The 12749-nt window shown below is 39.7% G+C and overlaps 1 protein-coding gene across 1 annotated transcript; it reads left to right on the top strand.

The window, feature by feature from the left end:
- Positions 1-82: 82 nt before the first annotated feature.
- Positions 83-12733, top strand: rad54l (RAD54 like). Its single transcript, XM_053636817.1, has 18 exons — positions 83-575; positions 675-773; positions 2969-3073; positions 3289-3349; positions 4117-4252; positions 4417-4486; positions 5018-5306; positions 5611-5735; positions 5906-6056; positions 6645-6771; positions 7735-7809; positions 8376-8506; positions 8884-8994; positions 9075-9198; positions 9874-9952; positions 10444-10623; positions 11354-11517; positions 11706-12733. Exons 1-18 carry the CDS (start codon positions 573-575, stop codon positions 11905-11907), a joined length of 2232 nt encoding a protein of 743 aa, XP_053492792.1. The 5' UTR covers positions 83-572; the 3' UTR covers positions 11908-12733.
- Positions 12734-12749: the final 16 nt, after the last annotated feature.

Genomic DNA, 12749 nt, shown 5'->3' with positions numbered 1-12749 from the left:
TGTAGTGGAAACCATTAGAATTTCTGTGATGGTTTCTATTTTGTTTGTTTGTTTCCAGCAGGGGTGCCTGCCCTCTACTGATATCAGACCCCGCATAAAGCCCTAGAGACAGATTTGGGGTATGTTTGGCATGGAAAATTATTTTCCAGTTTGGTTACAATAATCTTTAAGATCCTGTTCTACACATCACTACTAAACCTGGACCAACTAACCGCAGTCGTTTCTCATTTTCCGCAACGCGTTCTGACATTTTGGTCCTTTTCGTTTCCCGTACATTTGCGTCACCGCTGTTGGCGCGGGATATTTAATAACAAATCATGGAACTTAAAGCTTGTTGCTTTGCAAAACTTCTTAACTCATATAGGCCATTTAATTAAAAACCTAGCTGGCCGTATTTATTTGCAATATAAATAAAGAATTAAATACGCTACATTTGCGTTAACAATGACGCTCCGTGACTCTAATCTTATAGGCGGCTCTTTTAGCATTAGTAACTAGCGTGCTAGCGCTGTCTACTATAGCAACCGTAACTGCGCTCATTAGACCAAATTCCCCCGAGTCTCTAAGTCAGAATGGTAAGTAAACACAGTTAATGTATAGCCTAATAGTTGGTACAGCATAGCTATTTTCAATTACGTTAAATAAAAATAAACGAATAAGCTGTATTGTTTTAGAGAAGAAGCTTTGCGCCGAGTCAGCTCGCCAAGAGAAAGCAGAGAGTCGATTCGTCTGATGATGATGATGATGAAGATGAAGACTGGGATGCTGAAATTGTAAGTTGCTAACATCCCTAAACATATTTCTCGATATATATAGAGAAATATTAATGTCCACACGGTATAAAGAGGTGAATAATTTGTTACTTTGGTACTTTACTCCACTGAATCATCGTTGCAGTAGCTAAACACACTGTTGAAGCCTGAATCCCTGATTGTTTGTTGTCTTTGACCACTTTTGTAGTGTACAACCTGGAACTGAAATTGATTTAATTCGGATTATACAGCATGTCATGACTCTACACAGAACATCCCATAATATTGGATTAAGGGGAGACATTTAACCATCCATCCATTTTCTGTAGCGCTTATCCTACACAGGACAGGAACTTGGGGCACAAGGTCGGAGGACAGTCTGGACGGGGTGCCAACCCATCGCAGGGCACAATCGCACACACCCATTCGTGCAATTTGGAAATGCCAGTCAGCCTACAACGCATGTCTTTTAGACTGGGAGAGGAAACCGGAGTACCCGGAGGAACCCAGAGAATATGCAAATTCTGTGCACACAGGGCAAAGGCGTGCACATTTTCTACATTTTGTCAGTAGCTGAGGTTCAGTTCATTTGGTGGTCCACCCCTTTTGACACCATTTGGCACCCCCCTGCTTCAGACTTTAAGGCTATAAAAGCAGTATGTATTGATAGTGTTTCTGAAATGCAAGCCAGATTCAATCCATTTAGGGATTTACTAATTAAACAATTAAAGCTCATACTCAGCCCCTAAATAACGTAGTAGCCAATGAAGGGGAGCTAAAACAGTGTTAATACCGTATAACCCCTTCATTTGCACCTGAAAGTAGCCGAGCTGCAGCATTTTGAACCAGTTGCAGATGACTGGCTCATCCCAACATACAAGACACTGCAATAATCCAGACAGGATGAAATGAAAGCATGAACAACATTTCCTAGGTTGTGGAAGAAAAGAAAATGTTTAATTTTTGTGATTTGTATGAGCTGAAACATGCTGCTTTTCAATTTAACAATGGACTTTGTCCCAAAGCAGCTTTACAGAAATGTCTAAATTCAGGATATAGATTTTAAACGTATGAATTTATCCCTAATGAGCAAGCTAGAGGTGACGGTGGCGAGGAAATACTCCCTGAGACGATATGAGGAAGAAACCTTGAGAGGAATCAGACTCAAAAGGGAACCCGTCCTCATCTGGGTGACACCGGATAGTGCGATTATAAATAAATCCCTTCTATAAATGTGCTAATACTACATTCAAATAGTGCAGTTGTGTAAGCAGGAAAATTCATTACATTTTTTTTTTTACATGAAGTCTGTTTTGTTGTACTTCTCCACTGTTCACTGATAGAGATGAGTGCAAAACTGTTTGTGGTCATTTGAGTGTTAAGGCTATAGTAGCAATTGTGATTTTAACATGTGCGTTGATTTGCTTTTGAAATTTTAGCACTTGGTCAAAAATGACTCCAGGTTCTTTGCACGGTGTTTGACAGGTGTAAGAGAACCCAAGCTTCTTTAAAAATCTATTAGTTGATTTGTGTGACCTACATACCGTGGGGATTTTTTTTTTTTTTTTTTTTTAAACTGGAAATAAACAAAGTTTTTGTATTTTGAAAATTCCTCAAGGAAATGTGAAACATCTGGATTATTCAGTATTCAAGATGTTGCACAATTTCTAGGTCACTAATTAAATGTAAGCAAATTTGTCATAGTGGCCATGTTAACTCCTTTGTGCAAAAAAATCAGATTTTCAGTGAGTTTTATCCTTACCATTGAAGCATGTGTTCAGACGACACACCGATGGATTTAATCTTACATGGATCATCAGTCTTACACAAACCGGTGGAGTCTGTCTCCGCTCGTGTGCACACTGTTAATAAAGCAGAAAGGGGGACAAACTAAATACTACGAAATTCATGTAAATATTTCTAAGATTCAAATTTTCACTTTTTCACAAGTTATTGCTGATTAATGTCATTTGTAATGAAAACCTTTGTGGGAAATTGAAAACGAATGTGAAACAGAGGCATTTTCACTAGTGCTCAGGCTTTTGGACCCCACTTGTATGTCATAAAATTTACTGGCTTTTGTACCGCACACATGAACAGTATATATACACACTGTATGTCCAGTCCTGTGGTTACGCTGCATGCTACAAGCAGGGTTGAAGTTATGTTGCTTAAATATTATCTGGTGATTTATATTATTAAATATACTCTTACAGACAAGCAAAAGGAAGAAAGACTGCAGAGAAAGTTACATGTCTCCATATAGGAAGCCTCTGACCCAGCTCACAAACAAGCCTCTGTGTGTGGACAGCAACGAGCATGTAAGGCACCTCAAATTTTTTTTGTTAATTTTGTGATTAAATTATTATCAAGTTTGACATTTTTCGAGACCGGTCTTAAGTAAAATTTTAAAAATGTGGAATTTACTATAGTATGGTCCTCCACCATTCATTTAACCTTCTGTCTGTGTGTCTTGTCACTTATTGCATACAAAATTATGACTCTCTTTTTTTTTTTTTTTTTTTTTTTTTAAAAGGAGGCTTTTATTCGAAGTATCCTTTCAAGACCATTCAAGGTTCCCATCCGTAATTATACAGGTAGATGTGTGATGTGTGCATTTCTACATCACATGGTATGTGGACAGCTGACCATCATACAGATGTGTGGTTCTTCCCCAAACTGGCCACAAAGTTGAAAACGAAATTGCATAGGATGTCTTTGTATGCTGTAGCATTACAGTTTCCTTCACTGGACTTAAGGGGCTTGGACCGTACTTGTTCCATCATGCCAGTGCCCCTGTGCACAAAGTGAGATCCATGAAGACATGGTTTTACCAAGTTTGGTGTGGAAAAACTCAAGTGGCCTGCACAGAGCCCTGACCTCAATCTCACTGAACACTACTGGGTTGAAATGGAATGGTGACTGTTTGCCGGGCCTTCTCACCTGACATCAGTGCCTGACCTCACAAATGCTCATGTGGCTGAATGATGGTCAGGTGTCCACATACTATACTTTTGGCCATATAGTGTATCTCTGACTGTGCTTCATAGGGTACATAGCATTCCCTTGTACTATGCATTTAAAGAATTATCTCTCTCTCTCACTCAGTTCAGTTGAACGTTTATTGGTACAAACATTACATTACATCCTAGCTAAAGCAAATATCACAGGATGATTGAAGGTTAATGACAGAATAATATAACACAATTTTTAAATCAGTTATTGATCATAAACACCAAGTACCAAATAAATAAATAGCCCCCAAAAATGGAAATTGTAAAATTTGTCCAATTGGTTTTCCTCAAGATAGAATTATTTCACGTTCAGTGAATCGTATGTGTATTTCTAAATTCTCTCACTCCAGGTCCGTTGGGTGTGCGGGCTCTGGGTTTGAAGAGGTCAGGCGTTAGAAAGGCTCTCCATGACCCTTTTGAAGATGGAGCTCTGGTTCTTTATGAGCCACCAGCTTTGGGGGCTCATGACCTCATCAAAACAGACAAGTCAGTCACCAATCGTCTAACAGTTCTGTCTTGATCAAGCCCTCAGCTTTATATATATATATATATATATATATATATATATATATATATAGTACTTTTTATATATACATAACCAATCCTTCTGATCTCATTTCTGTGTTTGTTGAACACTCCTCATCCTGCAGGGACAAGCTGCCTGTGCACGTTGTGGTGGATCCAGTGCTTACTAAAGTTCTTCGACCCCATCAAAGGGAGGTGAGTTATCATGGATGCTTCAAAAATACTGTCACTCTAACTGAGGTCTGCATTTACCAATATCTCTCTTATAGCTAGGAATTTCTTTCTGTTTTGAATAGAACCTGGTGTATTACCAGCTATATTTGTATATATATACAACAACAGAAGTTGTCCAGATAGTTAGCTAACATAATACAACGAAAAAAGGCAGTGTGTGTAACAAAAAATCATTTTTTTTTTATTAATATTTGCGTGACCTTATTCTGAAAGCCTTTAAGTTCGAGTTAGGCAATAAGGCCAGAATATGTAATCACATATACCTGAAGATGATGCACGACACACATTTTAAGAGTCCGTAAAGGAGTGTCAGGTCAATTATTTGGATGTTCCTGTTACTGTTAATTTGTCACCTGTTGGGTTTGTTTGTTTAATTTGGTCAATACCTCCAATGAAAATGGTTGGTCAATATTGTAAAGTTACCATAATTACTCTAAAAATCGGTAGCTCCAGGGATTATGGCAATCTGTCGGTGCGTTGTGCTGTTTTCAGGGTGTGAAGTTTCTGTGGGAGTGTGTGACAGGACGACGCATCCCCGACTCTTACGGCTGCATCATGGCTGACGAGATGGGACTGGGGAAGACACTGCAGTGCATCACACTCATGTGGACTCTCCTTAGGCAGAGTCCTGATCTCAGGCCTGAGATTGATAAGGCCATTGTGGTCTCCCCATCCAGCCTTGTCAGAAACTGGTACAATGAAGTGGCTAAATGGCTCGGAGGACGTGTGCAGCCTGTCGCTATTGATGGTGGCTCCAAGGAAGAGATAGACCGAAAGCTTGGTAAAATTTACTTTATTTTTTTTTTAATTTATGAATTAATTAAATTTCTTTTTTTTTAATCGCCATTAGTTCTGAAAATTCAAGGTCTTGAGAGTTCTATTGCAGCTGCAGTGTGCACATAGTAGCAGAGACTGTCTGCACCTAAGAGTGTTGCATATCCAACTGTCTTAATTATTAAGTCTTTTAAGTCTCGCAGTTGTTTACACATGGTATTATTTACACCTGCTGGTAAAAATGGTCATATTCAAAAATGTTATAAAAAAAACTCACACTGCTGTAATCGACATAATTTTGTGCATTTCAGTGAACTTCATTTCCCAGCAAGGTCTGAGAGTTCCCACTCCCATTCTGATTATTTCATATGAAACCTTCCGTCTCCACGCTGAAGTTCTGCACAAAGGCAAAGTAGGATTGGTCATTTGTGATGAGGTATGAAATGTCGATCCTGCATGTATTATGGCTGAATTAGTTGCATGTTAATCAGGGTGGCAGTCTTTGCCTTCCTGAATTAATTAAACAGCTGCAGTATTGGTGAGCATAGCAACAATTAGGCAGTTTGACTAAGGTCAGGGATTCAGGTGTCGTTCGTGTTTGCTCAGGGTCACAGGCTGAAAAACTCGGATAATCAGACGTACCAGGCTCTGAATGCGATGAACGCCCGGCGCAGAGTCCTGATTTCTGGCACTCCCATTCAGAACGATCTGCTCGAGTACTTCAGTCTGGTGCACTTTGTCAACGCCGGCATCCTCGGTATGTGGCTCAAAAACATACAGTGTGTGTAAGTTTGGATGATGTAAATACAGTAAATCTGCAGTGAGTCATAAAGTCCATTTCCTGATCGAATCACCATAATTTACAGTCGCCTCAGGTTGTCCAGCCTGAACAGTTGAGAATGATGTCCATAATAAAACTCGCATCAGTGCCACCCCTAGATTGTACTTAAATTAATACTGACGTGTGCGCACACGAGCTTCTCGAAATGTTTGTCTCATAATTTATCGTACAACAGATATCAGCTCGGGAAAGAGAAGACTAACACGTTTCCTTTGGGATCTGTAAAGTATATTTGCATATTTTTTGATGGAATAGATACACTGTATTGCCAAAAGTTTGTGCACACCTGTCCAATCACACCCAATGACAGAACGTTATAAAACATGGGTGAGTTTCACTGTGGAATTATAATATCTAAATATTATAATATCTTTAGCAGGCACCAAGTGTATCTGTTGGATGTTAAATTACAGTGGCCAAACTCTAAGACTATAAACTATTTTGCTAGTCATTTCCTTGTCTGGACCTTCAGCCATCTCCTTTTACCGTCACATGTTCTTATAGGCACAGCTCAGGAATTTAAAAAGCGCTTTGAGATTCCCATCCTGAAGGGCCGTGATGCAGATGCTAGTGATAAAGAGCGTGCTGTCGGGGAGGAGAAGCTAAAAGAGCTCATCAGCATCGTTAACAGGTGAGCTACAGGTCAAAGATGATTTTCAATCACAAAAACATCTTTCTGTTCTAACCTCAGTAGATAAATGCACTGTACAGTAGATGTAACAAACACAGGAGGTGTGTGCAGTGACTCGTAGTTTGTAGTGTCGTTAACGGGAATTCTCTCTCACCCACTCCCACAGGCACACTCGCTGCATTCTCCCACTATTCTACACTCGGCGAAAAAAGAAACGTCCTCTCACATTCAACTGCTTTTATTTCCAGCAAATTTCTTAACGTGTTAATATTTGTATTAACATAAAAACATTCAACATCTGAGACATAAACTGAACAAGTTTCACAGACATTTGACGAACAGAAATGGTATAATGGGTCCCTGGACAAAGGGGGGTGCAATATTTCAGTATCAAATCCCTTTGAAGGCCAAGCCTTTACTTTAAGTATTTGGCTTAGTTGTTGCGTTGCACCAAATTGTATCTCTAGGTTATGTTTTCTGGATGAAGGAATTACTTCTTGTCAAACTTTGCGCATATGAAAAGAAAAGGCAACACAAACGTTCTTTATATAAACCCTCAGTGAAGACCACTGACTGTCCCTCAGTGGTGGAAGAACTTCCAACCTCAATCCGAACAGCAGGATCAGTAACTATCTTCAAAAGACAGCTAAAGGCCCACCTCTTCTGTAAACACTTGACTAACCCCTCACTCGTCCCCTGGTCCCCCCCTTAAAAAAAAATCTGCACTTACACTGGATCTTACACCTCTACTCTGTGCCCCTTGCTCCTCTAGAACTCAATGAAAAAATCTTGTATGGTAGTACTACTTGTGGTGCTCTCTACTTGATGCATCGCTTTGCATGCATTTCCTCGTTTATAAGTTCTGGTACACACCTCTTTTTACAAGTGGATGGAACAGATGTGATTTATTTTTTTTTTCCCCCAGCACTACACATTTATTGATTAGTCTTTTTGTATCTGAAGGTGTCTTATCAGGAGGACCTCTGACATTCTGTCGAAGTATCTTCCTGTGAAAGTTGAGCAAGTCGTTTGCTGCAGGTAATGCGTTTGTCTGTATTCTACAACCTTTCCAAAGTGGATAGTCACATGAGAAATAGCAGACAATAAGCTGATCACTACTGTGTGTGTTTGGGCAACAGATTGATCTATTTATATTTTGTGTGTATGTATAGAAGACAAAAAGGGTGGTCAAACCAGCAAAAAATGACATTTAATAAAATATGATGCCGATATTAATCTTATGCTGTTTCGATTGAGACTAACGATTTAATGTGTTACAAATTGGATTTTTTTTTTAGATCCTGTCCTAGTCCTCTACTAGAAAAGTAGTGAAGGGACTTTTTAGTTTTAAGCTCAAAAAATGCAACCCCCCCCCCCCCTCAACATTCTCTCTGTGTTATTAAACATACACATATTTAGTTTTAACAGTTACTGTAAAGTTGCTTAGTTATCATTTTCTTTTTAAGCTTTTACTTTGCATTTAATTGTACTCGTCTTTAATTGTACTCCTCTGCTTGTCATCGTCGTTGTTGTTATTATTAGTAGTAGTAGTGGTGGTAGTACAAGTAGTAGTAGTAGTATTAATGTGTGACTGTGCTGTGCAGGCTGACTCCTCTGCAGAAAGAGCTCTATAAGCAGTTCCTGAATCAGGCAAAGCCAGTAGAGACTCTGCAGCAGGGCAAGATCAGCGTCTCCTCACTCTCTTCTATCACCTCACTCAAAAAGCTCTGCAACCGTGAGTGTGAACACTTCTGTTTCCTCTGCACACAACAACTCTTCTCCTACAAGTTTTCCCCTTATGTACATCACCTAAGGGATAGATTTATTTTCTTTTTTTTACTGAAATGAATTAATACATATAGAAATGAGTTCTTGAAAAAAGTAACAAGTACAACAATTTTTTTTTTTTTTTTTTTTTTTTTTTTTTTTTTTTTAAGTATTCATCGTTTATGATGGACTACTTGTTGTTTTAGTCACTCACTGGTAAACTTGGATAAAGGTGATATGGTAGTGAAGATCATTTGTTTCCCATGATGATAACAATGTTGATGCAGATTTAATCAATTATCAGCCCTGCCAAGTAAATCAACTATTATTTCCTTGTTTGTTCAGACCCTTCACTGATCTATGAGAAGTGTGTGGAGGGGGACGAGGGCTTTGCTGGGGCGGTGGAGCTCTTCCCACCGGGTTACTCCACTAAAGCTGTCGAACCACAGCTTTCAGGTCTGCTATGTGTGTTTCGCATATGTGTGTTTCATGTTTGAATGTTAGTTCATCATGACATTCTTTCTGTTTGGTTTCAGGGAAGATGCTGGTGCTTGATTACATTCTGGCCATGACACGGACGACGACCAGCGATAAAGTTGTGCTGGTGTCCAACTACACACAGACGCTGGACCTGTTTGAGAAGCTGTGTCGTACTCGCAAGTGAGAGCCACAATGTTTTCAGAAAGTTTGATTTAGTTTTGATTAGTAAATGAAAGTATAGTAAGATTCTTATAGGTAAAAGGTATAATGATAATGATACTGATACCGGTATCATTAGAGAAATATAATCAGGATCAAATTATACAAGTGTTTTAAAGAGCCTATCAAAATTTTGATTTCTCATTCATGTTTATATACATGTTTATATTAATGCTTTTGTTTTAAATCATTCTATTTGAATAAAATATGTTCATTTAACGGGGCACGGTGGCTTAGCACGTTTGCCTTGCACCTCTGGGGTTGGGGGTTTGAATCCCACCTCAGCCACGTGTGTGCAGAGTTTGTGTTCTCTCCATGTTTCGGGGGTTTCCTCTCCCTTTCCAAAGACATGCGTTGTAGGCTGATTGGCATTTCCAAATTGTACTTAGTGTGTAAATATAAGCCGATTTACAATCCCCCCGCCCCCATGGGGTGCTCCCGTACCTTGTGCCCCGAGTTCCCTGGGATAGACTCCAGGCTCTCCGCAACCCTGTGTAGAATAAGCTGTGCAGAAAATGGATAGATGGACGATTAACGTTCCGCATTGTTGTTCCTGACGTACCATATACTGCTACAACACGTGTGGTTTAACGGTCTAGCTAATCCACTGTCAACTTTGTGTTACTGTTGAATTAGATATCTGTATGTAAGACTGGATGGAACAATGTCTATCAAGAAGAGAGCCAAGATTGTTGAAAGATTTAACAGTCCTTCTGTAAGTCCTAATTTATTTTTCTTCCAGTTAAGGATTTTCATTTACATAAATGCTTCAGCAGATCGTTTTATCCAGTGACAGCTGATAAAGCAGAATCCAGTTGTAGATTTCAATATTGATCCCTAATCACAGAATAGCACAAGCACAGTCTTTATGATTACAGCAGCAGCTCTTAGAAGCTACAAATCCACATTATCCAGGTGAGATTATCCATCGAAGCAAGGGTGAGTCATGCGCATTAACTGTTTTGGGGGAATTCTAGGGTGTTCATGTGGGACCATCCACAGAAGCAGAATATAGAGCTGGTTATGGAGCAGACATTGATGTACTGTAGGTGCTGCATAACTAAGGTTTCACCAGTTTACCTGAAACAAGTGCAGAATTCTAGGAGCAAAAAAGATCAACAGCTAACCGCACACAATTGCTTATTCACATAGAAACTGCTAAAGTAAGTGTTTGTGTGATTTTGCAACCTCCACCTTCTTTTCTAGAGCCCAGAGTTCATCTTCATGTTGAGCAGTAAGGCTGGCGGCTGTGGCCTGAACCTTATTGGGGCAAATCGGTTGGTAATGTTCGACCCGGATTGGAATCCGGCCAATGACGAACAGGCGATGGCGAGAGTGTGGCGCGATGGCCAGAGAAAAACGTGCTACATCTACAGACTGCTCTCTGTGAGTATATTCATCAAGCAGAAATACACCGTTGTCCCTGTCTGTTGACCGAGTCATTATAAATAGGGTAAAAAATGTAATGTGATGCAGCATGTAAGCGGAAGTGTGCTCTTTTTGTGTAACAACATGGTCTGGGGTGCGTTATTCAACTTCTAGCACAGAGATTTGTCACTGATTACAATGTTTAATTTTTCAATGTTTAATCCCTCACCAGCTTCTCTCTCTCTCTCTCTCTCTCTCTCACTCTTTCTCTCACTTACTCACTCTCGAAAAATGCAGCTAGTCATTTTACAGCTAAACAAGAAGGTGAAAACCCATCTGTCTTGACTTTCTCATGTTGATAAACTTCGCAAAGCACTGTGACTGTTACAAAGCACTCACAACGAGACTCCTTCTATAAATATTAAATATATACCTCCTAACAAACAGGTTTTACTTTTAGACAAGATGTTATTCGTGTTTTTTTTTTTTTTTTGAAAATTCAAATTTCATGCCGCTATACAAAAATAATGCAAGCCTTCTGACCAATCAGATTCTAGCATTCAACTGTGCTGTGGTACATTTATAATTCTTGCATCTGTATGTATAATTAGTAGTGTTGATGTTTTACCATTATTGATTGAGCCGTTTGTGCATCTGTCTGTATCTGTGTGTGTCGGTCTTGGTGTGGCTCTTTCGCCGTGTGTGTGTGTGTGTGTGTGTGTGTGTGTGTGTGTGTGTGTGTGTATAGACGGGAACTATAGAGGAGAAGATCCTGCAGAGGCAGGCTCATAAGAAGGCTCTGAGCAGCTGTGTGGTGGATGAGGAGCAGGACGTAGAGAGACATTTTTCTCTGGAGGAGCTGAGGGAGCTGTTCACTCTCAACGAGGACACGCTCAGCGACACACATGACAGGTACACGTACACAAAGCACGGGCACAAAGCAGTACACTTTAAATAGCTTTTTATTACCTTTCGGATCATGAAAGCATGCAACAGATTTAAACACTGGACGTTTAGGATTAAGGAGATTGTTATAATGTCAGCTGGGATTCTTTAGTGGAACATTGTGCATAAAACACTTTCACTCTTTCTCTGTCCAGGTTTCGATGCCAGCGCTGTGTAAACGGGCGTCAGGTTCGTCCCCCCCCAGACGATTCAGACTGCACCAGCAATCTGTCGTGCTGGCATCATTGTGCAGATAAACGAGGGCTGAAGGACGCAGTGCTCCAAGCCTCGTGGGACAAAGCTGTGACCTTTGTCTTCCACCAGAACTCCCACCATGATCAGAGAGGAGTCGTCTGAACAACTGTGTACGTATCAAACCTGTCACATGCAGCTGTGGCTGACTCGTTCTGTAAAACCGTATCAGAGCTGCAGTAAAAGACGTCATCATAATGAGAAGATACCGAAGAGACGGTTATTTTTTTTTTTGTCACATGACCAAAGTCTTTCCTGCCTAACTATTTTTTTGGTCTGTTTATTTCTTTTTATTTATTGTGTACATTTGAGGGTCTTTATTAATGTTGATTAAATGTCTGTCACATATAAAATACTGCTTATTGTCCTGTTTCTGCAGGATTTTTACTTCATAGTAGTCCCTCTAGGATTTTGGGATTTGCAGAAATGAACGCAAAATCAAGGAAATTCGCAGGAGCTTGCAATTTTTCTGAATCACTGCAGGTCTTCCACAGATTTGGGCCAAGACACGTCATGTGACATCACCACAACGCACATTCATCCAAAGCCCCCCCCTCAATTCACATACATCGAACATAAGTACAACTAAAAGGTCTCATTTACCCACAGACATCATTGCGAAACCCGTGAAAATCAATTTCATGCAATCGCAATTTTGCCAATTCAAGTAGTTTTCTGTGAAAAAAGCACAAAAAACTCAAACTTTGCATCACGGTGCAGCAAAATTAAGCATTTTAGGCCTTAACGATCGCAAAAAAGAAAACCACGAAATCCTGTATGGACTGAATTTCTAGTACAACAAACACAAAACTAAGAAGTATTTTTGCATGAACATAAGGAACATGTTTGTATGATACCCAACTTGAGTGTTCTATTAAACATCCAACATGATGGAAAAAGAAGATAGCATGATGAATATAATATTACTTAACTGAACTTGCTGATCT

The sequence above is a fragment of the Ictalurus furcatus genome, chromosome 11 (genome assembly GCF_023375685.1).
Source record: "Ictalurus furcatus strain D&B chromosome 11, Billie_1.0, whole genome shotgun sequence".
In the NCBI taxonomy this organism is placed as follows: domain Eukaryota; kingdom Metazoa; phylum Chordata; class Actinopteri; order Siluriformes; family Ictaluridae; genus Ictalurus; species Ictalurus furcatus.
This window is presented reverse-complemented; position numbering and strand designations above follow the sequence as displayed.

Excerpts from the sequence above, each read along its gene's own strand:
- rad54l (XM_053636817.1), top strand. Across the intron at positions 6,057-6,644 it reads TGTCAACGCCGGCATCCTCG|GCACAGCTCAGGAATTTAAA; the intron begins GTATGTGGCTCA and ends ATGTTCTTATAG. Across the intron at positions 7,810-8,375 it reads GAGCAAGTCGTTTGCTGCAG|GCTGACTCCTCTGCAGAAAG; the intron begins GTAATGCGTTTG and ends TGTGCTGTGCAG.